Source organism: Saccopteryx bilineata, chromosome 4 (assembly GCF_036850765.1).
Source record: "Saccopteryx bilineata isolate mSacBil1 chromosome 4, mSacBil1_pri_phased_curated, whole genome shotgun sequence".
Classification (NCBI taxonomy): Eukaryota; Metazoa; Chordata; class Mammalia; order Chiroptera; family Emballonuridae; genus Saccopteryx; species Saccopteryx bilineata.
This window is the reverse complement of record NC_089493.1, coordinates 1,722,658-1,748,378: the sequence shown is the minus strand read 5'-3', so window position 1 is coordinate 1,748,378 and position 25,721 is coordinate 1,722,658. Positions and strand designations below refer to the sequence as shown.

Here is a 25,721-nt window from a genome sequence, read left to right as displayed (position 1 = left end):
CTTTCCTCCGAGTGGTCTGACCTTCCAGCCACCTGCTGCTCCTCTCAGGGACGTGACGCCTTGTTGGTCTGGTCCTGCTTTTTGGACGTCTTTTATACCCGCCTCATGCTCACACTCATGCACACACTCATGCTCACACTCATGCTCACACATGCCCACACACACACACGCGCGCACGTGCACACATCCTTCCCTGGTGGCTGGACTGTCTGTCGGGGGCCCTCCTCTCTGGCCGGGTGTAGGAAGAGGCGCTCGGCTCGGCTGACAGGCCGCGTGCCGGCAGTGTGGCCCCTCTGCACTCACAGGCGTGTGTCTCACGCTGTGTGAGGCCCGGCCACACCGTGGCCGCGTGCTCGCGGCTCCCTGCCACGCTGCAGGTCTGTCCCTCGTGGGATCGGGAGAGCTGGCAGACCCTTGGCCCCGAAAGGCGCCACCAGAGGCTCGGGTCTCCTGGGGGTCTCATCGGACTTACGGGGCCGCTTCTTCATCGCAGGCGAGGAGGACGGCCGCGACCAGTCCAAGCTGGAGACCAAGGTGTGGGAGGCGCACAACCCGCTCGTGGACAAGCAGATCGACCAGTTCCTGGTGGTGGCCCGGTGGGTGCTGCTGCCCGGCCCCTGCGGGCACTGGGTGTGGCCCGCTCTGTCCTGTCCTGCGGGGGCCTCCCCGGCGTGTGAGGGAGTTTCTGAGTCGATGCTGCCCAGTTCCTGTCCCTGCTGCCCGGGCCCACGCTAGTCAGTTTGGCCGCGCTCCTGTGTCCCACCCAGCCTTTCAGTGTCCGGGTTTGGTGCTGGCTGCCCTCCTGCCCGGCTGGCTCCGGTGCTCAGTGTCTGTCCTCCTCCCCAGCTCCGTGGGCACCTTTGCGCGGGCGCTGGACTGCAGCAGCTCCGTCCGGCAGCCCAGCCTGCACATGAGCGCCGCCGCGGCCTCCCGGGACATCACGCTGGTGAGTGGGCCGGGGTTCAGCGGCCGAGGTCCAGGACGCCCACTGTCCGGGGCGTCCGGCAGGTCCCGCACCCACTGTGGAGACCACTGCCAGGGTGGGCCCATGCGTCCTCAGGTCCTGTCCTCGCCGCCTGTTCCTTCCAGCACAGGGCGCAGCCTCTCCTGTGGTTGTAGCGCCCACCCTGCCCACCACGGTGCTTCCTCCCTGGGGTCACTGCACCAGCTGGGGGGGTATCGGCAGCAAGAAGCAGGTCCACAGCCCGCTGTCTGGGGGCCCACGTGCTGGGCCTGACCCCAGGCTCCAGCCTGGCCAAGCCCCCCCCCAGGCAGGGTCACCCTGGAGTGTGCCCACCTCCGCCTGCTGCTCCGAGCTGCCCGCCCCTAGCTCTGCGGGCCGCCCCTGCCTGTGCACCCCAGCCGCCCCTGTGGCTCCTGGCTTCCTGCTGGGTGGGGGTGGTGCTCTCACGCCCTGTGGGGGCCCGGCTGGGCGCGGCAGGCGTGCGCGGCCTGGTGACCCTGCCTCCCTCGCCGCAGTTCCACGCCATGGACACGCTGCACAAAAGCGTGTACGACGTTGCCAAGGCCATCTCGGCCCTGGTGCCGCAGGGGGGGCCGGTGCTCTGCCGCGACGAGATGGAGGAGTGGTCGGCCGCGGAGGCCAGCCTCTTCGAGGAGGCCCTGGAGAAGTACGGGAAGGACTTCACGGACATCCAGCAGGACTTCGTGAGTAGGCGGGAGACGCAGGACAGCCCCGCCCGAGCTCCTCGCCTGCTGCCAGGGGGCGGGTCAGCGCTGCCGCCTAGGACCCCGGTGCCCCTCGGAGTGGGCTTGGTCGTGCTTCTTGTTTTTACCAGCCGACCTCTCCTTGCTGTGCCCTTGATCTGTGTCCCTTGCACGTGTCCACCCAGGGAGCCCGTGAGGATTGTAGCTCGGGTAGGGACTGTGCCCTCAGGGACCCCTCCCCGCTGTTACATCTCTCTGGAACACATGAGCCCAGTGGTCACCCAGAACGGCACATGTCCGTGCAGAAGGTGCCGGGTGACTGAGTGAGGCGGTCATCTGACAGGAGCGTCCTCAGCAGGGGCGGGCTTCGCGCCCGAGTGCCCCCAGGGGGCGCAGGGGACCACCAAGGGCACGGAAGCGACGGTGGTCAGGGCCCAGAGAGGGCGTCCCCGCCCACCCCGGTTGTGGGCAGCCCCGTGAAGCAGGTGCACTGGCAGCCTGAGCCGTGTGACCAGGACCCCGTGAGACCGAGAGCGGAGTTGAGGGGCCGCTGCACATGGAGGCAGCGAGGCTGACCAGGGCTGGGGGCACAGGACGAGCCGCAGCCACTGGGAGACCCTGGCAGGGGACCCCCTGATCCTGGAGGCCCTGTGCCCTCCCTGTGACGGGTCAGGTGGGCGCAGCATAGACGGGGCCTGCGTTCTCGCCTCAGCGAGGCAGCCACCGTAGCTAGGTTGAGGCCGGGCCTTGCGTCCACCAGCTGGCCTGGGAGGTCGGTCCTGTGGTAGCACTGTAAGCCCACTCCAGGGGGGACCCTGAGGTCCACACTGTGGGACGTTGGCCTGCACGTGCTTGCTCGGGCAGCACCAGAGCTGTGGGCAGCGCTGTCTCGTGAGCAGGCACTGGGCAGAAGGGGGTCTCAGACTCGGATAAGAAGTGTGTCAGTGCAGGGCCACCCGAGACCCACTTCGGGCAGCGTTCTGCAGGCGGCCGCAGCCCCCTGAAGCAGCCCTCTCCCCACAGCTGCCCTGGAAGTCGCTGACCAGCATCATCGAGTACTACTACATGTGGAAGACCACCGACAGATACGTGCAGCAGGTGGGCCCTGGGGCGCCCCGGGCAGTGTGGCTCTGGCCCCGGCCCCTCCCGAGGCGGACGGTGGGGCGACCGGAGCCCCCTTCCCCCCAGGGCAGCCCCCCGGCCGCCCGCTGGCCCCTCTGATCTTCTCTTTTGTTTTAAGAAACGTTTGAAAGCTGCTGAAGCGGAGAGCAAGTTGAAGCAAGTCTATATTCCCAACTAGTAAGTGCGGCCGCGGCATGGGGGTGGGCAGCTGTGGCCCGGGCTGTGCCGGGTGGCTGTGGCCCGCGGCACTGTGGGAGGTGGCTGTGGCCCGGCTGTTCCTCGGCCTCCCGTGTAGCTCTGGTGCCCGGGCCGGGTTCATCGCTGAGCTGAGCGCCAGGGGACGGGCCGGACAGGGTGTGGACGAGGGCTGGCCCCTCCATGAAAGCCCTTTAGGACTCGAGGGTAGAAAGCCCACCCCACCCCACCAGAGGATGGCGCACCCCCGGGGACGGTCTCCCCAGGAGCGGCACACCAGCAGCGTGGCAGCCCCGTGACGCCCCTCTCTCTCCCTTACTCTAAGTAACAAGCCCAACCCGAACCAGATCAGCGTCAACAACGTCAAGGCGGGTGTGGTGAATGGTGCGGGCGCACCAGGCCAGAGCCCCGGGGCTGGCCGGGCCTGCGAGAGCTGTTACAGTAAGTGCCTGCCGCCCGGCACCCCGGGCGCGCCCCAGCCCGCAGCGGCGGGCGCCCAGCCCTGGCCCAGGAGTCCCGCCTGGGGGGCGGAGGCTGCACGCTGCCCGGGGAAGCCCTCTGGGGCGGGCGGCGTACGGGGCGTACGGGGCCGGGGCAAGGCGGCGAGGCGGGCAGGTGACAGCTGTGGAATGCTCTCTGCCATCACTGGTTCTGCTTAAGAATCCGTCTATTTCCAACTTTGTTGTCCGTAGCCACCCAGTCTTACCAGTGGTATTCTTGGGGTCCCCCTAACATGCAGTGTCGTCTCTGCGCATCTTGTTGGACATATTGGAAGAAATATGGTGGCTTGAAAATGCCAACCCGGTTAGATGGAGAGAGGCCAGGACCAAACCGCAGTAACATGGTAAGTGGCCTCCTCCCCACCCGCGCACGGCCCGGCGGCCCGGCCCACGGTCATGGCGCTGTGTCGGGGCGGCGCGCCCCCTTCCACAGAGCCCCCACGGCATCCCAGCCCGGAGCAGCGGGAGCCCCAAGTTCGCCATGAAGACGAGACAGGCCTTCTACCTGCACACCACCAAGCTCACCCGGATCGCCCGGCGCCTGTGCCGAGAGATCCTGCGCCCGTGGCGCGCAGCCCGGCACCCTTACCTGCCCATCAACAGTGCGGCCATCAAGGCCGAGTGTGAGTGTCCGCCCCAGCCCGAGCTCTCTGTCCCGCCCTGTGGGAGGGAAGGCGCTCGGCCCGGGCTCCCCTCCTGCAGCCGCCCGCCCTGCCTGCCCCACAGGCACCGCCCGGCTGCCCGAAGCCTCGCAGAGCCCGCTGGTGCTGAAGCAGGCCGTGCGGAAGCCCCTGGAAGCCGTGCTGCGGTATCTCGGTAAGCCCGCCCCCCCACCACGCAGTAGGGTGCCCACCGGGAGGGGCGTCGCCTCAGTGCTGCACCTTTGACATGTGCCTTCCTGCACTCCTGACCCCCGCCCCGTCCCCCCACGGGTTCTGTCTCCAGGGCACCTCGAGTGCCCGCTCCTAGTGCCCCTGCAGGGGCCGGGGCTGGGGTTCAGGTCGGGCATGGCCGCCCCTGTGGTGCCTGCCGGCAAGGACAAGTGTCTTCTGGAGACACCTGCAGGAGGACGCCCTGGAGGGTAGGCCCGTGCTGGGCAGGCGGCAGTCACACAGAGGGCCCTCGTGGCCTGGGGACCCTGAGGACCTCAGCCGGCATCCCTGGTCATCTTTGCCGAGCTCAGGGGGCTGGGCCGTGGGCCTCAGGTGGGCTGGGGCCGGGCTTGCCACGCGGCCAGGCTCTGGGCGGGCTCATGAGTCAGTCCCTCGCGTGGAGGTGACTTTGCTTCCATGAAGGACATTCCAGAATGGTGAGCTAAGTGTGCCCCACTCAGACATAAGTGGCTTTGGCATCATTTGCTGTCTGGGGTCTTGGTCCTGGGGCCGCCAGCCTCACCCTGTCCTGGGGGAGGAGGTGTCCTGTGGCCCGAGAGCTGCCAGCGGCTGGAATGTCTGAGCCGACGTGAGCCCGCGCCTGCAGGCCAGGCCTCGTCCTCGGCCCGGCCTGCGGGGCTCTTAACTCATCGCCTGGCCAGCGGCCAGCCCTCTGCCATCAGCTCCGGTGGCCTGGACCTGGAGGCCTTTAATGGGCCTGTTGGTTTACGTGCCTTTGTCTGGAGCCTGTAAGCGGCTGGCGGTCGCCCAGTGGTCGGCCAGCTGGCTTGGGGCTGAGGTACAGGCCTGGCGTGGGTGCTGGGGTGGGTGGCAGAGGTCACCCTCGGTCGGGACGGGGCCTGGGGCTGCCTTGCCGTCCCGCACTCTCCAAGCGCCTGCCTGCGTTGCTCCTGACAGAGACCCACCCCCGCCCCCCCAAGCCCGACCCGGTGAAGAGCGTGTCCGGCGTGCTCGGCGGCCTGACCCCCGCCAAGTCGGCTCCCGTCATCAACAACGGCTCGCCCACCATCCTGGGCAAGAGGAGCTACGAGCAGCACAACGGCATGGACGGTGAGTCCAGCAGTGAGGCCGGCGGGTCTCGGCGGTCGGCCAGTGCCGCCTGCGGCCCCGAGTGTCCGGCCCCTCGCCCGCGCTGGCGCCTGCTGACCGTGTTCTCTCTCCCTCTCTCCCCCGCTGTCGGGCGCTGCCAGGCAACATGAAGAAGCGCCTGTTGATGCCCAGTAGGGGTAAGGCCTGGCGGGCGCTGTGCGGAGCTGTGTCTGTGCTCGCTGCCTGGCGTGGCAGGCGGCCCAGGGCGCGTCCACGGGGCAGTCCACGTGGGCCAGGCCGCACTCCACGGCCCCCCAGCTCACTTGTCGCTTGTCGGCCAAGAACCAAGCCCTTCCTGCGGGCGCGATTGCCCCAAACGCCGTGCTTTTGGCCCAGGGCCTCTGGCTCTGGGGCCGTCCCTCCCCTTTGGCCCGGCGCCTGGTCAGTGGACTGTCCCTGCTCGTGTGGCCCTGGTGCCCAGCTGCCCCCCGGCACTGTCTGCTGTCGCGCTGTGATAGCCGCATGCTCGCAGCCTCCGCTCTGTGGTCGCCCGTGCTGTGCCTGCAACTTGAGTGCGCCCTGCCTTGGGGGAGGGGCAGGGGGGTGACGGCGCTGTGGGTGTGGCCGCCGTGGGGGGCCGCCTCGGGGCCCTCCTGCCATCACACGTGGGGTTGGTTGTGGCTTCAGGAAGGGGGCTCCTGGTGATCTGGGTCCCGCTTTTGCCCCTTAGTGGTGGGAGGGGCACCCTCGGGCTTTGGGGCTGGGAGGGGCCTGCACTGCCGCCTGCAGCAGGAGCTGTGGGGGAGACGGGAGCCACGAGGGAGGGAAGGTTCAAGGAACATGCTCTGAGTGCCCGCCAGCCCCTCGGGACGGGCCGTCAGGGGGACCCCGGCACCATGGCCCGGCCAGCCCGGCTGTGCCCAGAACGCCCTCCCCAAGCTCAGGACGGGGGGGTTGTTGGCTCCCTGGGGGCCAGCAGGACTGGTGGACCAGGCTCGGCAGTCTTGGGGACATGTGGGGTGTGGCTTGGGCGGGCCTGGGGACCGGAAGGTGGCAGCAGGGGCCACCCAGCCAGCCCCCTCCCCTGGCACACTGTCCCTCCGCTGCGCCTGGAGCCCCAGCAGGCCTGTCCTGTGGGGTCAGCAGCAGTTCTGTTTTCCTGGTTCTGTCACCTCACCCACCCTGGGGGTCCAGGGTCCCTGCGGCCTCCCTGGGAGTCTTGTCGGGAGCAGGCTGCCCGCTGCTGCATCTCCGCAGCAGGGCTGGCCCTGCCCGCCGCCCCTGCAGGCGCCCGGGAGCTCTCCAGTGCAGCCCGCAGGCGGGAGTCGGTGCCCGTTGGCAGGTGCCTTGGGCTTTGGGCTTGTTTTAGAAAAAGCCATTGACAAGAAGGGGGATGAAGTCCACGTGCTCTCATGGGATTTTCCAAAATTGGGGTGCTGCCAGGTCCACTTCCATCGGGCATGTGGTCTGGAGCTCTGGGCAGGGCTGGCCCCACCTAGGGACCTTAACTCACTAACCCACACCCTCCCTCTGCACCCCTGGCTGGCCTCCTGTGGGCACGACTCACTCTAATGCTCGGTGTGTGTTTTCTTCTCTCCACAACTCGTCGCTCTGATAGGCACTTACCTGGGTAAGTAGCGCCGTGGCCCCCACCGGCTGGGCACCACAGGTGGAAGGTGGCTGGCAGCTGGGGTGGGCTGCGCGGCAGCTGAGGAGGATGAGCAGGATGCTGCGGGTCAGCCAGGCGGCGGGCACCCGGTGCAGAGCAGCTCAGGCTGCCCCCTCCACACTCGCACGTGGGCAGAGGGATGTGGTGCTGGTCCTGCCTTTTGGCATGCCGGAGTCAGGGGCCTTGGGCACCTCCGGGAGTGGCCAGGCCCAGGCAGCGGTGTGGGCTGTGACCTGACCCCGCGCCTGTCCTGACGCCCAGCTGGGGGCTTGCAGCTGCAGACGCCCAGTCCTGGGGTCTCAGTGGTGCTGGCCAAGGAGTGGCCGCCTGTGAGGGGCTCTCTATGTCAGGCAAGGCCTGGTCCCTGTGTGCACTGGGCTTTGTTGGTCTTGACCGAGTCGGTGGCACAGGCCTGCGTAGTGGGAACAGGCTGTTGGATCGGAGGCAGCGGCCCTCAGAGCCCCAGGAGGTGCGGGCTGCTGGGCTGGGCCAGACCAAGGACAGCTGAGCCACCTCGTCCCGTCCCCTAGGTCCCACCTGGGTCGGTGATGAGGGTGGGAGCGGGCCTGGGGCAGGCTGGGGCTCTGTGGTGTGTGAATGTGGGATGCCCTGGGCTGCGTGCCTCACGTGCTGTCCTCCCTCTTGTCAGGCCTGGCGAACCACGGGCAGACCAGGCACATGGTAAGGGGGTGCTGTGCAGGTGCACACCTGTGTGCTCAGCTCCTTGGGGCTTCTGGGAGGAGCCCAGTGGGACCCGTGGAGGGAATGGGGGGAGGGTGCCCTTAGCCCTCAGAGGGTTTGGGGTGCAGCATGGAGGTCCCAGGGGAGCCCTCTCATGCCCTCTCTCACCCAGGGACCAAGCCGGAATCTCCTGCTCAACGGGAAGTCGTACCCCACCAAAGTGCGCCTCATCCGGGGGGGCTCCCTGCCCCCCGTCAAACGGCGGAGGATGAACTGGATCGACGCTCCCGATGACGTCTTTTACATGGCCACCGAGGAGACCAGGTGGGGCCTCCGGGCGGGCCGGGTGGCCGAGTGGGCAGTGGGGGCGGCTGTGGGTTTTCCTCACTCAGGGGTCACTCTGCACTCACAGGAAGATTCGCAAGCTGCTCTCATCCTCGGAGACCAAGCGTGCTGCCCGCAGGCCCTACAAACCCATCGCCCTGCGCCAGAGCCAGGCCCTGCCGCTGCGGCCGCCCCCGCCCGCGCCGGTCAACGACGAGCCCATTGTCATCGAGGACTAGGCCATGCCGCCCCAGGCCGCTCTGACCACAGACCAGCCCCCGCCCGCCCGCCCGCCCGCCTGGTTTGGTAGCGCCCTCCCACCCTCACCTGCAGAGAAACTGCTCCTCCAGCCACGCACTGCGGGCGAGGAGAAGTGTGGTTAACTTATTCCGGGAAAGCCCAGGAGCTGTTTGTAGCTTTGTGTTACTTTTTTGGCCGGAGCAGAGTGAGGAGCCGCCCGGGTCCGCACCACACCGCGGACTCCGTGGGCCGGCCGAGAGTTTTGTTGTATTCTGTTGAAGGTGCCATTTTAAATTTTATTTTTATTACTTTTTTTGTAGATGAACTTAAGCTCTGTAACTTACACCTGGAATGTTAGGATCGGTGCAGCCAGCAGCCAGCCGAGCTGCCTGGTGGGGTTGGCCCCTTGTCTTTTCAAGTAATTTTCATATTAAAAAAAAAAGAAAAAAAAACTCATAAAAATAAAAAACCGACGAGACCTTCTTGTGTCTTTTTGTTCCTCTTCGTCTCCCTGTTGGAGCCAGAGCTCTCCCCGGCCCCGGCCCCTTGGAGGAGCCAGCCAAGGCTGGATAGAGGCCAAGCTTGGGCTTGCTGGCCAGCGTGGGTCCAGGGGGCGCTGCAGCCTGAGTCTTGGGGGTCACCTCGTGCGCCAGATGGGTGGCTCCAGGCCCGAGAGTCTCCCTGGGGCCCTGGGGCAGAGGAACCTCCTGGAGAAGCCCTATGAGCCATCGTGGCCAGTGGCTGTCCGGGCTTCCAGGCTGGGCTAGGGGTTCTGCCCCCCCCACCTCTGCCTGCCACCCCCTCACCTCTGCCTGCCGCCCCCTCACCTCTGCCTGCCACCCCCTCACCTCTGCCCACACACCTGCCTCCTTTAGGGCCTGGCCCAGTGCCCACTACCCTCCCCTCCACCCGAGGGGGCAAGAAGGCTGGTGGGGCTGACACTGTCCGTGGTAGGGGGAGCCCGATGTGGCCAGGGTCTCGACCCCTATGGCCATGTGGCTCCCCTCCCACGGGGCCGCCAGCACAGCTGGTATAGCCACCCTGCTGTCCTCCTGGCAGAGCACTGCCCCAGCTGTCCCGGGCTTCTGCCCAGAGCCGCGGAGCTGGGGGCAGCCTCAGCAGGTGTGGAGTTTCCACAGGAGTTCTTTGCTCAGATTTCAGCAAGTCTGTTCTCAGAAACCCTACCACAGGCTTCCCCCTGCTCCCACCTGGGACAGGGGATGGTGGCCAGCCGCTGGAGGGAGGGGTCAGGGAGGGACACTTCTCAGGCTACGCTGCCCCAGCTGGCCCTCCCTGGGGGGTGCGGGGGGCTCCCTTATCTCTCCCTGAGCTGTCTCCTGCTTCCCCAGTCCTGCCGTGAGCTGTGTACCTCTCAGCTGGGGACTTAAAATAGAAGTCGCTGCTCATGGGTGGAGGCAGATAAGGGGCGTCCGGGCCCCCATCTCACAGCTCGTGAGAGGCCAACAGATGACAAGCCAGGGTGTCAGAGAAGTGGTGCAGCACCCCCTAGCCAGCTCCAATCTGCAGTCATGGCCCCCATGACCCCCACTGCCCAGGATGAAGTTGTGGTATCTCAGCTGGGAGGTGACCTTGACAACTGCTTTCCCGGGGGACCAAGATGAATGTATGTGGGAGGTCCTTCGGGGAGGGGGTCCCTCCCCAGGCCCTACCTGCCTCGCTCACCCAAGTCCCCTGCCCCCCTCCGTGGGCTCAGGGTCTTCCTCTTTATTTGCTCCCTCCCAGATACCAGTGAGGTGGCCCCCAGGGCAAGGGTCATCTCGGGTGGGCAAGAGTCCTCAGGAGGGGCCTGGCTGGAGACCTGTTGAGCCTCCCCCCACCCTTGATGAGGAGCCCAGACCTGGGTCCTGCTGTCCTTTGCTGCAGTTGCCAGGATGACAGGCCACATGAATAAGGGTGATTCGCCAGGTGCTATGCCACTATGGCCCCAGGGAAGGAACCTGACCCTACCACCGGCCACCTAGCCTGGCCGCTTCAGGGCCCCACTTGCTTCCCTCAAACCTGGCTGTCCTCACCCTGTCCTGTCCCTGCCCTTGCCCCACCCTGTCACCCTCAGTGGCCTCAGGGGTGGCTGCTATTGTTCTGTGTCCATTGATTGGTGTCCCTTCCTGCCAGGCCCAGAATAGCCCTTGGTGCCTGTGGCTGTGGGGGCAGGGCACCTGTCCTTTTCTTCCCAGGGCATCTGGCCAGTGTCAGATGCCATTCCTGGGATCCACTCCACTCTCCAGGCAGGGCTGGGGCCCTTGGCATCTCCCAGACACCTGTGCCGGCCCACCTGCCCTCCACAGCAGTTCTGCAAATTTCAGAGGTTGGGTGGAGTTAGGGAGGGTGATACCTGGCCAGGGGCTCCCAAGCAGGAGAGGGCATGGTAACAGTGCCAAGTGGCGGGCAGTGGTCCATGAATTATTCAGAGACACCTGACACTCGCCTGAGCAAGGAGTAGGCTGAGAATGACTGACCTGTGGGGAGCCCCCACAGCTGGCCACCCTGTCCAGGAAGAGGACTGTTGAGGCCTCCTGTCTCCGTCCTGGCTGGCATGGCTGGCATGGGGCCAGAGCCAGTTGCAGATGGGAGGGGGGCTGGTCAGGCTGGTCAGTCAGGCTTGGGAGAGCTTGTGTTTCAGTGGCTGTAGGGTGTGAGTGCAAGGGGTGGGGGCAGCCACCCCAAGGAGCTGGGCCAGGGCAGGGTGCCAGGAACACCTGGGCTCTGCAGGCTGTGGGCACTCACTGGCTCACTCACCCACTGCACCCAGCAAATGCTGGTGACCGATGCTGCCAGGTCCGGGCCCTACTGCTTCCCCGGCAGGGCAGGTGCACCAGGCAGAGGAGAGGGGGTGGGCACAAAGCCTTAAACACTTGGAGGTGCGGTGGGGGCTGGGCCTGGTCACCTGGGCCTGGAGGCGGTCTGTCTCTCTGACAGGAGACCCAGAGAAGGGCCTGCGTGGAAGGGAACCCCAGAGAGGAGGCTGAAAAGTCCTCGAGGTTCCCCCCACTCCACGGTGGGGGTGGGCATTGAGGTTAGGACAAGGTCCTGCAGGCTCCCAGGGTCGGGCCGGCCCCTGTCGGGGGAGCACTGTTGGGCTCCAGCGCTCTTGCCCTCTCTGAGGATGCTTTGGCGCCAACAGGCTGGAGGTGGGAGCCCTGGGCCCCGCTAGTGGGTTCAGACGAGGGATGCGCTGTCATGGCTCCTGAGGCGTGGGGGACCATGCACACAAGGCGATCATTCCCCGGTGCTCCAGCTCCTATTCCTTCTCTCCTCCGACCCTACCGCCCCCTGGAGGGCAGAGCACCGGAGAACGGCTTTCGCGCCCCAGTACAACCCCGCGCGTCCCCCGTCTGCCGGGAGCCCCCTCCCAGCAGTTTCTCTCGCACTGTTTTTGGAAGTGGCGGGCCCTGCCCTCTGTCCACCCGCTGAGCATTCCGCAACACCGACAGTGTGGGGCGGGGAGTGGGACCGGACCTGGGCCGGGTGGCTGAATCCCTCAGAAATCCGGCTGGGATCCCGCCGTGCGGCCGTTGCTATAGAAACCAAGCAACAAAGGGAAGAGGGGCGTGCGACAGAGTGGGGGTGGGGTCCTCCGGGGAAGCCTGGGCACCAGCGCCGGGCGTGGCGGGCAAGCCTGCCGTCGGAGCGTCCGTCTGCGTGTCCAGGGGACGCCCTTCCGGGCCAAGGCCTCGCTGCCCAGGACTCCCCCGAACCGAAAGGGCTGCGCACTCCCCGCCCTGCCCTGCTTCTCGGGCGGGCAGCCCCGACGTTGCCATGGAAACAGACCAGGCGCGCCGGGACCCGGGCAGTGGCCGCCTGGTGCGCGGGGCCGAGAGAGGCCAGGCAGGTTCAGCCGCCCCCCGCCCCGCCGGCAGGTGCGCCCCCGCCCCAGCGGCGCCCCCACTCCAAGCAGCGAGACCCGGGGGGGTGGGATCCCGACGCCCCGCCCCGGCCGCAGAGCCAATGGGCGCGCGGACAGCCGGGCGGGCGGGGCGGGGCGGGCGCGAAGGCGGCGACGCGGGGACTGGTGAGGGCGGAGGGCGCGAGCCGACCAGGCGCACCGACGACCATGGCTTCCAAGTGTCCCAAGTGCGACAAGACCGTGTACTTCGGTGAGTGCCGGGGCCCGGCCAGCGCCTCGCCGCCCTTTGCGGTCAGCCCCGAGCTGTAGATCCGCGGAACTCCGCGGAATCCGGCGTGCACCTAGCCGCCGCCCTGGGATGCGCGGCCCCGACCCGGTTCGCGGCGCGGCCCATTCGGGTGCGGCAGGAGGGTGGAGCTGCGATGAGGTGGGGGCGGCCAGTGGTGGTGGGGCGGGAGCGCGTGGTCCTCGGGATGAGGCCGGGGTTGGGGGAGCCTTCTGAGCTCGCGGGCGCATCGCGGTCTTCCAGGCGGTGCCGAGCGGGGCGGGGTAGGGCGGGGTCGCGCGTTGGAAGCGCGTCTCGCGCGCTCCAGACTTTCTTGGCCTCCATCCCCGCATACCCCTTTTCGGCTACCCGTCGACACAGGGCCGGACCCGCGTGGGCCCAATTGATCCCTGCAACCCGCTCCCGACCTCTGCCCACGCCGGGCCGGGACAGATACGGGCTCTGTCTGGACTCGATCCACGCGGAGGCGACCTTGGCCCCAACCTCCTGCGTGTCCCAGCGTGCTCCCTTGGTGCGAGTTCCCCTAGGACTTCCGCACGGGTGGGGTGGGGTGTGGCAAGTGAGTCCCCATGAGCATGAGAGGGCACTGGACTCCAAGTGGCCTGGCCCCCTCTCAAGGTCAGAACAGCCTAGGATAGAAGGGGGTAGATAGTAGGGGTAGGAGAGGGGTTGTCTGCCAGGATGCCCCTGGGTAGGCGGACCTCTTGGCGCAAACCCACTGACTGGCTTACTCACCCATTCTCCCTCCTCTGGGCTGATCCTCACCCCGATTTAGCTAGGGCAGCAAAGTCCCTCCCTACTCACCGACCCTCCCATCGACACCTGCACAGAGTGAAGACAGAGCCAGAGGGAGGATGGCCAGAAGGTGGGGACACACAGGGGACCCATCCCTGGTCATTCTAGAGCCATAGACTGGGTCCAGGATGGGGACAGGCTGATGTGGAGGAAGCTACTTGGCTTCTTCTCTGACGTGATGACGCTGACAAGCCGGAGAAGGAAGAGGAGGAAGAGGCCAAGGAGGAGGAGGAGGAGGAGGCCAACCGTTGTTTGCTGTTCCCAGAGAGGAGGGACCGGATTTGGCCTGGAGTGCTTCTGGCCTGGCTGGGAGCCGAGGGGCTTCCGGCTGCCTCCGCGGCGAGCCCTTCCAGCCCTCTGTCCCCATCCCAGAGAGGACTCCTGTCTAGGAGGCTCAGGGCGGGGGACCATTGCAGGTCCTCTGCCTGCCTACCCTTCTGCCCACAACTCTGCTCCCTGCCCGGCCAGCTGAGTGCCCTCCGGCTGAGCCGACAGTCCTTTGGACAACCCGGAAAAGCGCTCTGCCAGCTTGGGCAGCAGTGGGCTCCCGGCAGAAAACAAAGACGCTCATACCCGCTGGCTTCTGTCCTGGCCCCGAGGCACTCGTGGAGGGCGGGGGCTGGGAGGGCCAGGATCCTGACCATTCCACAACCAGGCTGCACCCCAGCAGCCAACACCTGAGTGTGAGCAGAGTGGACTGGGGCCAGGACACCCAGAGTGGCCTCGGGAGACTGTGTCTTTGTCTCCCCATCAATGGTGCAGCTGGATAGGGTGCTGTTCCTTTCCAAACCATTAGACGCAGTGAATTCTCTCTTCCCAACATGGTCAGTAATGTGTGGCTGTCACCTGCCGGGTGGGTCTAAGGGTCATTCCCCTGCTCTTGAATGGATGCACCCTAGAGCCTGAGGCGCAGTGTGGTTCTGGCAACCCTGAGCTGTCCAGCGGAACTAGGAGAGGACTCCAGGCTGGCACAGATCCGAGCTGCCTCGGGCTCCTGCGCTCCTGTCCCCTCTCTCATTCCCAGGCTGCCAGGGGCCCTAGGGGAAGCCTGGCCCAGACAATCACCTTAATGTGAAGGGGACCAGAAGAGCTAGCTGCTGCTGGTCCTTGGCCAGATTCCACCCAGGTGGCAGGGCCCAGCCGGCCTGCCCCCACTCCCACCCACACTACTGGTCAGGCCCCTTCCTGGAATTCTGGCTGGTCCCCGGCCTTTCTTCCTGCCCTCTCCTCCACCCTTTTCCTGACTTGTGCCCTGGGGAGCCCCCCCCCCACTTCCCTCCATTGGGAGATGTCCAAACAGTCGTAGCACCACGTTGAGGGCGGGGGCACCCGACCAAACCCTCAGCAGCTGGTCCCAGACCTTGGGCTCCAAAGCGGCAGCTGGAGGCAGTGGGGTGGGGACTCTCAGGGCCAAATGTAGACAGAGAGGCGTCCTGTCCCTCGGGTTCCTACTGAGGGAAGGGGACTGGCCTCCCCACAGGGGATGTGGAGGCTCATTGCCACTCCCCTCAGCAGGCACCTCTGCCAACTCCATTGGGGCCTGACCCTGGGGGCTCAGGGATGGTTCTGGGACACATGTGAGGAGCGAGCAGGTGGGTGTGGGGGAGACAGTGCGAGGCAGGTGTGATGTTGAGGGGGGAGGGTTACTGATGTTTGCTCCAGCTCATGCCCTGGGGCAGCGAGGCTGGCTGAGACCAGAGGTACAACAGCGGCCCCGAGGAGCAGGGAGGGGGCCTGGGGGCTGGCTCTGATGACCCCTCCCGCCCTCAGCCGAGAAGGTGAGCTCGCTGGGCAAGGACTGGCACAAGTTCTGTCTCAAGTGTGAGCGCTGCAATAAGACGCTGACGCCGGGGGGCCACGCTGAGGTGAGCCCCTTTCTCTGGGTGGGGCTGGGGGCTGTGCGGCTCTCCCCACCCCCGCACCCTGGGGCAGAGAGGGGAGTCTAGCAAGGCCACAGGCACTGGCCCTCACTCCTCGCCCCATGCTCCTCTGCCTAGCATGACGGGAAGCCATTTTGTCACAAGCCTTGCTATGCCACACTGTTTGGACCCAAAGGTGAGCTCAGGGCTGGCCCCCAGCCTCATCTGCTCTGGCTGCTGGGGAGGGGTGGGACCTGGGTGGGGGGGAGGTGCCCCCAACCTCTTCTCTCTACTCCCTTCCCAGGACTGTGCTCCATCCCATGGTACCCTTTGACCCCAGAGAATGGGCTGTGGGGGGCCCTTTCCTGAGAAGTTGGGTGGGGTGTAAGGCCTGGGTGGTGGGCAAGGCCACTGGACGCCCACCCTGTAGCGCCTGCCACCCCACAGGTGTGAACATTGGAGGTGCAGGCTCCTACATCTATGAGAAACCCTCTTCAGAGGGACCGCAGGTCACTGGCCCCATCGAGGTCCCGGTGGCCCGAACTGAGGAGCGGAAGGCGAGTGGCCCCCCAAAGGGGCCCAGCAAAGGTGGGCTGGGCTCTGTGTCTGGGGGGAGGGGTGCGAGCCCTTCAGCTGCCCTGACTCCTGTCCACCCTTTGACCCCAGCTTCTAGCGTCACCACGTTCACCGGGGAACCTAACATGTGTCCTCGTTGCAACAAGAGGGTCTACTTTGGTGAGTGACCACGCCCAACCCTATGTGTGGGACGTTTCCGTTATATGGCCTTGGAGGTCACTATCTCTTCCCTCCTTCCCAGCCGAGAAGGTGACCTCTCTGGGTAAGGACTGGCACCGGCCATGCCTGCGCTGTGAGCGCTGCGGGAAGACGCTGACTCCTGGCGGGCACGCGGAGGTGAGGGGCGTGCGTACGGGCACGGGCACGCTTGCTCCGAAGGCCACAGTGGATGGGAGGGGCCCAGAAGGGGCGTGTGGGTGGGGCCGCGCCGCCGAGCGGCTGGCCGGTGCTGGGTGGTGCGGACTGCCCCCTGGTGGCCAGAGCGGAGGTTTGCCGCGCCCCGTCCCACCACAGGAGTAGACTGGTCATTGCTTTGGGAGCTCGAGGGCTCTCAGGGAAGGAGACAGGCACGTGACCAAGGAGGAACTCACCTGGGGGTGTGGGGAGAGTGGAGTCAGTGGACCTCTACCTTCCCCCCATCTTCCCCCCAGCATGATGGCCAGCCTTACTGCCACAAGCCCTGCTACGGAATACTCTTCGGACCCAAGGGTGAGTGTGGTCAGGAGGGTGGGGAACCAGGTACCCCACTCCTTCCTCCCCCTCCCCCTTTCCTGCCACCCCTTTTGGCCTTTCTCTACAGGAGTGAATACCGGAGCTGTGGGCAGCTACATCTATGACAGGGACCCGGAGGGCAAAGTTCAGCCCTAGGTCCCTGCCCCAGGACCCACTGCTCGGCTCTGTGGGGAGAGTGACAAGCTAGCTGCCCAGTCCCAGCCAGCATCAGCGCATCCTGCTCGGGAGTCCAGAGCCTGCGTGTGGGGGAGGAAGAAGCCACACTGGGTGTCTCCAGAAGAGCCCAGCCCTTCCCGTTTCTCTAGGTGTGTCGGCCTTTGGTGTTCCAACACTGTTACCCCTTCTGTGTCCTTGTGCCTTCCTTCCGTGTGGCTCCACGTGTCCCTGTGTATCCCCATGGCCTGGGGCAGGTCTCTCTCTGAGGTGGTCACCCACTCTCCCCCTCCTGTTGCCCCACGCCTCCCCCATGTTATTTATCTCCCTTCGCTGCTGTGGCCAGAGCTGCACTGCTCACTGTGGCCCTGGATGGGGCCCTCTGCCATCTCCCACACTGCCTTGCAAGCGCCCACCCATCACCCTCACGTGGTTCACATGCAGCTGCCGAGATTTTTGTTGTCAATAAAACGTTTGAGGATTGCAGGGCCCAGCGCTGTGTCTCTGGTTGTGGGATGGACGTGAATCCAGGACAGGGCCCCATTGTGCTACCCACAGATGCTCCCAACATGCCTGGCTCCTGCTTCTGGTGGGGGGCGGGTCCTATTCCCAAGGCTGCTGGTGGCGGGAGGTGGCTATGTTTTGAACTGTGGTGCCAGGACAGGGAGCCATGGGCAGCTGAGAGAGGGGCCAAGCAGGTGGAGGTGGGTGGGAGGGGCTGAGGTCCAGAAGGGAGGAGGAGCCTGTGTTATGCTGAGGTCACCTCCCTCCGGAGCCTAAGAGGCTGAGCCTGGACCCTTGGAAATACCAGCACTGGGCACTAAAGCCAGGAGATGTCTGGGTCCATCAGAGGTCCAGGGGTGCAGGAGGGGCCTGCCTTGGTAAAGCGGCAGAGGGCATGCCACGTGGAGGGAGAGGAGACAGGTGACCAGAGGAAGGGTCCTCTGCAGGGTGGGAGCTAAAGGTGAGCCTGGAAATCCAGAGAGGAGGTTTGGATGGGGAGGCGTGTGATTAGCTCAAGACTGCCTGGGCTCTGCCCTGGCTTTTGTCTGCGGGGCTGGCAACGTGGTGTCCATGGGCATCAGCCTGCCTTAGCGTTAGTGGTGGCCCAAGGACAGAAGGTGGGCTGTCTGAGGGCTCAAACCCCACTGTCGAGTGCTCCTGCCCAACCAGCGTCCCTGAGTCTACGAGGTTTGCAGTGGTAATGGAGCGGTTGGCCTCCCCAAAGAGTCCAGGCTTTGCCCTTTCTACCTGGACTCCTTGGGAGCTCCTAGGAACCCTGCTTCTCGCGGCCAGCCTTCCCTTTATCTGCCGCTCCTGGGCAGCCCGCCAGAGGGCGCGCCTTCTCTTCCACCGAGCGCCCTGGGGCAGAAACCAAGCTGACCTCGGGACCCTAGGCCGCCTTCGCCCTAGGTCCCCACCACCCCACCCCTCCTCCGATGTCTCACCCTCCCCGGAGCCCGGGGCATCTGGGCCTGGTCACCTCTGGGCCATAGGTAGCCGGCTCCTCCTGTGCCCTGAACCCCAGCCCCTGACACAGGCAGGCCCTTCCCCCGCCCACTTTCTAGTCTGCGGGCTCAGGCACAGCTGAACCTGATGCCGAGCCCTTTGTCCGATGAGCAGCCATCCGTGTCCCTGGGGGGTGGAGCGACCGGCTCCGGTGTCCGGCAATGCCAGGCCGCCCTCCCGGCTAGTCCCAGACAGGCTCCCAGCGTCTCCTCCCACCGGTCGGCGTTGGGAGTGCGGCCAAAATGTGAAGGGCGGGCCGGCCTGCATGGGGGGGGGGGGGGGGCGCCTGAGCAAGTACCCCAGCGCCCCCAGCGCCCCAGCCAGGCAGAGTACTGGGCAGGTAGGGGCACTGACGCGTGCTCAGAGGAGAGGCTGGGACCATTCCTCTCCTCGTCGGCACCTCCCGCCAGGCCGAGGCTCTCCAGTTGGGGGTGTCGCTCTGAGAGAACTCAAGATTTCCCTGAGCGCCCCAAAGACGGACTCGGGACGGGCTCCCTCCCGGTGTCAGATGGGAAATTTTTGTCCTCTAGGGGGTGAGGGCTGCGGAGGGCACAGCCTGAGCCCCTCCCTCGGGAGCCTCCAGTGGAAACCATACTGAGGTTTGAGAGATGTTGTGGTGAGCGGAGTGCGCTCCCGCCCCAAACACGGGAGGAGGCGGCGCCTATTTGAGTGGAAGGCCCCGCCCAGCCCGGCGTGGGCGAGGAGGTGCAGTGGTCGCCTGTACGGAACGGAGGATCGGCCTGGCTCTGCCTCGACCCAGAGCCTCTCCCACCCGGCTCTAGCCGGGGAGGGCGCGCCCCATTTCCTGCGGGCGGAGGCTGACGCGCGGCTGTGTTTGTTTCCAAGGGATTGTTATGGAAACCAGGGCTGTGCCGCCGCTACTGTCGGTCTCCGCGCGGCGTCGCCGAGCGCGTGGGTGGGGGCCGCTGTGCCCCCTGCGCTGCCGGGACCTCCGGCCGTAGCACCATCTTCAGGAACCCCCATCCCCCACCCTTGGCAACCAAGCCAGGTGCTTCCTTCGGTGTTCGCAGAACCCCGTCGCATCCGCCAAGATGCAGGGGAGGGAAAATGGGCGTCTGCGTTCCGGGTGTGCCTCCTTTCTCCGCCTGGCTTCCACTCCCACCCTTCCCACCCTTCCCCAGCCAGGGAGGCGGCGCTGAAATACCATCTGATCACCGCACTGTCCGTCCCCTCCTCCCCCGACCCCCAGGGCTGCGCACAATACCGGAGCCTTCTTTACCATCCTGTTCCCCAACCGCCCCAGCCTCCCACTGGTCCAGTCTTCCCACGACTACTAGCCAGACCCCTCCAAGCCCCTGCCACCCCCCACCTCTGACTTGAGCAGGTGGGGGGGCTCTGGCTGATGACCCCATTGCCTCCAATTCCTTGAGGCCCCGATTCTCTGAGTAGCCCCTCCCCTGCTGGAAGCTCCCTGTGAACTCCACTCAGCTCAGAGTGGCCTCTCCAGGAGCCTCTTTAAGATTGGGGTAAGGGGGGCATGACTCCCTTTTGTCCTTGGGTCCAAGCACCAGCTCACTGCCCATTGGCCCTGGCCAGGGGCTGAGAGCCAGTGACCCCGGGGGCGGGGCCAGGCCAGGACTGGCTGGATTCCCGGACCCAGGTGTAGGCAGCACATTTTCCCAGGGCTGGCTGTGGGGGGTGGGCCCAGGGCCCAGGAACAGGCCAAGAAGCTGGACTGGTGAGGCTGGAATTCGAGGCGGTTTTGCATGGGCTTTGGCTCCGGGAGGCAGAGATTCCCGGAACCAGGCTCAGCTTCAAGGAGGGGGAAGGGCAGAGGCACTCCATCTCACCAGGCTGGCTGGCTGAGGGGGCACAGGGTCGTCGTGCCCTCACCCCTCTGCATGCACTCTGGAGAGGAGGGGGCAAGTCTTCCACCCAAGTCTTCCTCCCACCTGGGCCAGCATGAGACCTGGGTTGCCCTGAGCAGAACCCTTCCAGGAGAGGGCAGAGTCTGTCTCCCTGCCCCCACCATGCCTTGGGGCCAGGAGGGACTATTGGGCCCAGTAGGCCCACCCTGGGACCAGACCTTGGGGCAGACTGGGGCTCCCCAGAGACAAGCTGCTGAAAATAGGCCCTGGGAATGTCTGAGTGTCCCTTACTCAGCCAGACGTGGGGGAAGGGCAGGCAGGGCTGGAGCCCCGGGAGGGAGCCACTCCGGTCTCCAGACTCCGCAGCTGTCCTGCAGCTTGTGTTGACTGCTCACTCAGGGCACCTATGTGCTAAAAGCACGGGACAGATCCAGCCAGCCTCCAGCCCTAGGAGGGGACATCCTTACACCTGTCCGCACCTCCAGGCTCATTCACACCCCGAGTAGACCTGGGGGCAGGGGCGGGGTGCTGGGTGTGGGCTCTTCAGGGGAGAAGCTATTGCCCACGTCACAGTCTGCCTAAGGAGCCCCGAGGAGCAGGACTTTCCTGGTGGGGCCAGGCAGCTCCTGTGGGTGGATTCCTCAGAGGTCACTGGGGCCCAGCCCGGCCACTGCTGTGAGGCACGTGGGCCTCTCCAGAGTTCTGTGTGGCAGGGTCCTGGCTGGTCCCCATCTGTGTCCCCACTGAGCCCTGGTGGAGCGTGAGGATGTGGGGGTGTGCAGAGGGAAGGGTGAGCAGATGGAGACAGCCTCGACTTTATCCCCAGGACCCTGCGTTGGCCTCTTCCAGTTCTCAGGGCCCTGGGTGTCCTCATGCTCTGCTGGTGCAGGGCGGGGATGTCTGGGCACAGCAGCAGCTTGAGGCAAGCAGCTGGGGTGCTTTGTGTCCTGTCCTGGCCACTCTGTCCCTCATGCTGCAGACAGGGCCCCAGGGCCTGCTGGCTGGTGCTGGCAGCTACTGAGGGGCATAGTTGGGGGCTGCATCCGGGGTGTATGAGGGGTTCAGAGTGTCTTCCATTTGTTCCTGCCACAAGTGCCAACAGCACCCCAAAAGAGTGGGCTCAGGAGTGGAGGGCCAGACAGAGGCCCTGAATTGGCCTGATTGGTGGTCCAGAGTCAGGTGCACCCTGGGCCAGGTCAGTGCCCACCCCCCACAAGGGCACCCTGGGCCAGGTGCACTGATGAAAGCAGGAGGCTTTGCACATAGGAGGGTCCCTGTCTGGGAGACGATGTTGGGCCAAGCCTCAGATGGGGTGCCTGGGCATAGAGTCTGGGGGGGAGCAGGAGCTGTTTACCCATGGACCTTGGGAACTGGGGAGCTGCAACTGATACAGGGTCCCCACCCCATGGGCAAGTGGGATGGATGGGGGCTCAGGGGAGTGGGAGGGGCTCATCAGTCTGCGGTTGAAGCTTTGGGAGGGTTTGAGGGAGTGTGTGTGTGTGTCAGTGAGTGTATGTGTCTCTAAGACAGAGAGACAGAGAGAGAGAGAGAGAGAGAGAGAGGAGTGTATGGAAAAACCATGCTGTGTACCAACCGCAGGGTGAGGCCCATGGCACTTGGCACCCCTTGGCATCTTCCCTCTTCCCGCCCTATGACCATGGCAACATGCAATAACAGCAGAGAAAGCTAAGAGCTCATCATCTAGGTCTTTCGGGGTGGGAGCGCTCCCCTGCAGGGCGAGGTTGGAGTCGCAAAGGAGAGGAGGGTGGGTGGAGGGGAGGGCAGGCGCTGGCTCACTGCCCCATCTGTCTGCGCTCCCGTGTGGGCTGAACAGAAACACGGGAAGCCACGTGCTCTGAGGACACCCCCAGAAAACCCAGATGGCTGTCCCCACATGCAGGTACACCTACAGTCACAGGACACATACAGGCGTGCTCGTCCAGGCACCTTGTCACTCGCTGACTGACCCCTCTGGAGACAAGTCCTGCCCTAGAGCCCAAGGCCTCTCTGACAGCTACACCCACCAGGGGCAGATGTCCCTGGGAACTGCCAGTGGTGTGTGCAGCGCGTGTGGTCCTGTGACAGACAGCCCCCCTACCCTGTCCTGGGCCCTGCCCTGTGGCCCACCACCACTAACCTCTCACTTCTCCTATTCCCAGATCATGGAGCCCGAAGATGAAGGAAGTCAGGACCGACCCTACTGCTTGGGGTCAGCTGCATCAGGCGAAAGCCGGGGAGACACCGATGGCAGGGGGTGGGAGGTGGGGCTCATGGGGGAAAGGCTCAGGCTGGTGGCTTTTGCTCCAGAAACCATAGCTAGGTGTCCAAATGCCAGCAGAGGGGGCAGTAGTTCAGGTATGACGGTGGTTGTCAAGACTCCCAGGCGGGAGCAGGCTTGTGTGAGGGGGCAGGAGACTGGGGGTTCCACAGGGTGCAGGACATGTGCTCCACTCCCTAGGGCAGTGGGCAGCTAGCCATTGAGGGGTCCCAGGAGGCGGGGCTGGCAGGGCCCCCCATGGAAACAGAACTGTGGCGGCAGAGGGGCCCAGTGAGGAGGGAGCAACCGGAGAGAGGTGTGGGGAGCAGGCTACGAGGGTGTGGAGTCTAATGTGGCACCTTCACCGACAGAAGACTTTGGGGCGTGACCTGGGAGCACCCCCCCTCCCCCCAAGCTGGCCTGGGGTCAGTGGGGGTGTTGAGATGGAGGTGCCCATAGCTTCATAGCTTCCCTCCTGTGTCTCAGGGCCAGGCTGCAGGGCTTGGGTGGTGGGGGCGGACAGGTGGGCTCCAGGGAGGGTGAGGTAGGGGCAGGCGAGTGCTGCCAGGGCTGAACTTCTGCGTGGGGAGGCACAGAGCCTAAAGGTCCTGTGGGAAGATGGTCTCCAGTCCTCCCCATGGTGATGAGGCCTGGACCAGCCCGGAGATGATGTATTTCTTGAGATGGGTGTGTTGAGGGGAGATGAGGACGCTGCTAACTGCAGGGAGGGACCCTGGTCCGAGGGGAGAAAAAGCAGGAGGGAGGGAGGGCTGGCCAGCCAGCCCAGAAACTGGGTGTGGCACAGGAGCTCTCCGAGCGGAGGTAGGACGGTCTGACAGCCCCTTCCCCCAGCAGAGAGGGCGGGGCCTGCGGGAGAGTGATCAGGGTGGAAGAAGGTTAGGTCAGGCCATTCCCCTACAGGGCAGGGATTTCTCGAGGGTGTGTGGGGGCTTTCCCACTCTCCCCCACCTGCACCCTCCCTCTGACCATGAAAGGATGGCCAAGGACCCTGCAGCCAGCCTAGCGCCAGCCCATTGGGCCCACCCCATTCCGGAGGCGGGTGAGTCCCAAGGTCTCTGCCTGGCACTGGGAGGTGCGGGTCAGCCGCTGTCCAGGGCAGAGAACTGGGACCGCACCCGCCCGGCTAGGTGCTTCCTCAGAGATAAGGACATTCCTCTGTCCCAGCCTCTGGAGGCAGCCTGGGTACAGCAACCCCACCATCCTCCCCCCCCCCCCCCCCCCCCCCCCGCCAGCCCCCAGCCATCTCTGTTCTCTCAGAGGGAGGGGGAGCCGGGTCTGGAGTTCCTTTTTCCGAGTTTCCCGGGCCAGGGAAGTTCCCACTGCGGCCAGATGGACTTCCCAGGCCGTGAGGGTTGGGGGCCTCAGAGAGGCTGGGATGTTTTGCGGGGGCAGGCTGGTCTTGCGTGTGATGAAGGCCTGAGGGGAATTCTTGGGGGAGCTACAATGCTTAAACTCCCCTTACAGGTGTCCCCAACCCTCTACCCGGAAGTTGGTGGGGTTCAAGTGTGTAGGGTGTTGTCACAGGCTGTTTACATCTATTTGCGTTTTAGAGGTGACTTGTCCTCTCCCCTATTCCAGCCTGTCCCCAGGGTGCTCGAGCAGGTGCCGTGGGCAGGCAAGGGGTGAGGGTAGAATGCGCCCCCCTGCTCCTGGACCCCGGGGACTCTGCAGTCCTGGGCGAGGGGTGGGGCTGACCCCCCCCCTTCCTGGGGCAGCCCCACCATTCAGTGAGTCTCTCCACGGGTCCTCTGCACACACCCAGCCTCTGCCTACTGGTCGGCTAGGTTCAGGGCCTGCCCGAAGGCTGGTTGGAACCCAGATGACCTTTCTCGACCTCCTGATCTGGAGCCAAGGTTCCCGGGTCAAGTCCAGAATGGGGGGAAGGGGGGGCGGGGCGCGAGGGGCGGGCCTCTTAGAGGCGGGGTCCTAGATTCTCTGAAAGGCGCACACCCAACGGGACCCACCCAGTCCAGTGCTCCAGTCTGCTTCTGCTCGGACGTCCGCACCCGACCCAGCGCCACCATGCCCAAGTGCCCCAAGTGCGACAAGGAGGTGTACTTCGGTGAGCACGCCCCCGCCCACGCCGCCCCATCTCAGGCCGAACCGCAGTGCACCGAGACCCCCACGCGGAAGCGTGACCCTGAGGCGACCTGGCCGGGGCCGCTCTGGGGGTGAGGGCTTCTGGGGACCCGCAGAAACCGCCCCAGTAGCGGACACTTCAGCCCAGTCCACGGCCACCTGGGTGTATGGGTCGGGACCCCTGCGTGAGGTGACTCTGTCTCCCCACCTCTGGGTCTCCTGTATCTTGGTCTCCTCGTCGCTGGATCTCCCGTCTCTAAGTCCCGGTCTCTCCCGCCTTCTCCTCCTGGGCGCGCCCTGGGCGGGGACCCCACGAAGCAGGAAGAACACGGGGCTCCCGCTGCCCCTCCCAGCGCTAAATAAAAACGAACGCGGAAACCGGCGCCCGGGGCGCTATCCTAGGCGCTCTCTGGTTTCAGAGCTGCCTTCCTGCTTCGCGCCCCAGGTTACCCCGGTGGGAGGCCCAGGAGGAAGTGGGAAGTACCCCCTCTCCCGCCACTGAGAGGGCGCCCTGCGGTCCCGCCGCGTGACTGGTGCAGAGTTGGAGTCCTGACCCCACCCCAGCCCTCAGCCCAGGGTTTGTGGTTAGCGCCCTCTCGTTTTCTTTGGATGGATTGACTAGGGAACTGCTGGTCCAAAGGCTATCTGAGACTTTGGGGGGCCACCGGGCATGGGTGGGCAGAGGCAGCAGGAGAACGTGGGCGTGGGAGTAGGTGGGTGTGCCCTGTTCCCAGAGCAGTGTCTCACGGCAGTCTGTCTGCACCTCTGCAGCTGAGCGGGTGACCTCTCTGGGGAAGGACTGGCACCGGCCATGCCTGAAGTGTGAGAAGTGCGGGAAGACGCTGACCTCAGGGGGCCATGCCGAGGTAGGTGGGGCCTGGTTGGCAGCAGGGGGGGGTGCTGGGGGACACCCCCTCATGGACCCTCTCTCTGCAGCATGAAGGCAAGCCCTATTGCAATCACCCCTGCTACGCCGCCATGTTTGGGCCCAAAGGTATGCTCCCCGTAGCCCCACCCAGACCACCACGTCACAGCCCACCCAGCACCCCACAGTCCCTGGCCACCCCTCACCTGCCCTCTAGCCCACCCAGCACCCCACAGTCCCTGGCACCCCTCACCTGCCCTCTTATTTCCTCTGTAGGTTTTGGGCGAGGTGGAGCTGAGAGTCACACTTTCAAGTAGACCCAGGTACATCCCACCTTGTTCCCCAGCCCAGCCACCCCTGAGGACAGGCTCCTCACCTCACCCAAGTCCTGAGGGACACCGGCACTTACCTCTGTCCCTGTCTCTCTGTGCAGGTTGTGGAGACCCCATCCCTGGCTGCCCACTGGACTACTGCCCCTCCAGGCTCACCCCAGCCTTAACTCCAGGCCCCTGGGCTCCTCCCCTGTGTGGAACCCATGGCCTCAATAAACCCAATGCTGGGAAGACCTGCCTGT

General features: G+C 65.4%; 3 protein-coding genes across 6 annotated transcripts in view; all 3 read left to right on the top strand.

The window, feature by feature from the left end:
* MTA1 (metastasis associated 1) overlaps nt 1–8,799 on the top strand; it is a 34,080-nt gene extending 25,281 nt beyond the window's left edge. Inside the window, exons 8-22 of one of the 3 annotated variants that reach the window (XM_066273743.1) lie at nt 494–596; nt 847–946; nt 1,480–1,668; nt 2,692–2,766; nt 2,909–2,967; nt 3,311–3,426; nt 3,678–3,829; nt 3,919–4,108; nt 4,212–4,301; nt 5,276–5,428; nt 5,569–5,604; nt 7,026–7,037; nt 7,726–7,757; nt 7,930–8,081; nt 8,170–8,799. In XM_066273743.1, coding sequence (XP_066129840.1) covers nt 494–596; nt 847–946; nt 1,480–1,668; nt 2,692–2,766; nt 2,909–2,967; nt 3,311–3,426; nt 3,678–3,829; nt 3,919–4,108; nt 4,212–4,301; nt 5,276–5,428; nt 5,569–5,604; nt 7,026–7,037; nt 7,726–7,757; nt 7,930–8,081; nt 8,170–8,320 — 1,610 coding nt within the window. In that variant the 3' untranslated portion in view covers nt 8,321–8,799. Of the gene's footprint in view, nt 1–493; nt 597–846; nt 947–1,479; nt 1,669–2,691; nt 2,767–2,908; nt 2,968–3,310; nt 3,427–3,677; nt 3,830–3,918; nt 4,109–4,211; nt 4,302–5,275; nt 5,429–5,568; nt 5,605–7,025; nt 7,038–7,725; nt 7,758–7,929; nt 8,082–8,169 lie in introns of those variants that run through there. The other 2 variants (XM_066273744.1, XM_066273746.1) reach the window with 2 other exon arrangements.
* A 3,497-nt stretch (nt 8,800–12,296) lies between these two features.
* On the top strand, nt 12,297–17,073 carry CRIP2 (cysteine rich protein 2). 2 transcript variants are annotated; one of them, XM_066276261.1, is made up of 8 exons: nt 12,297–12,436; nt 15,038–15,132; nt 15,265–15,322; nt 15,574–15,714; nt 15,793–15,861; nt 15,944–16,038; nt 16,353–16,410; nt 16,502–17,073. In XM_066276261.1, exons 1-8 carry the CDS (start codon nt 12,394–12,396, stop codon nt 16,567–16,569), a joined length of 627 nt encoding a protein of 208 aa, XP_066132358.1. In that variant the 5' UTR covers nt 12,297–12,393; the 3' UTR covers nt 16,570–17,073. The 2 variants fall into 2 exon arrangements, with proteins under 2 accessions (XP_066132358.1, XP_066132357.1); XM_066276260.1 differs by lacking the exon at nt 12,297–12,436 and adding an exon at nt 14,636–14,859.
* Nucleotides 17,074–24,115: 7,042 nt separating this feature from the next.
* Nucleotides 24,116–25,710, top strand: LOC136334131 (cysteine-rich protein 1). The gene is made up of 5 exons (XM_066273967.1): nt 24,116–24,265; nt 25,054–25,148; nt 25,219–25,276; nt 25,424–25,470; nt 25,581–25,710. Exons 1-4 carry the CDS (start codon nt 24,226–24,228, stop codon nt 25,462–25,464), a joined length of 234 nt encoding a protein of 77 aa, XP_066130064.1. The 5' UTR covers nt 24,116–24,225; the 3' UTR covers nt 25,465–25,470; nt 25,581–25,710.
* Nucleotides 25,711–25,721: the final 11 nt, after the last annotated feature.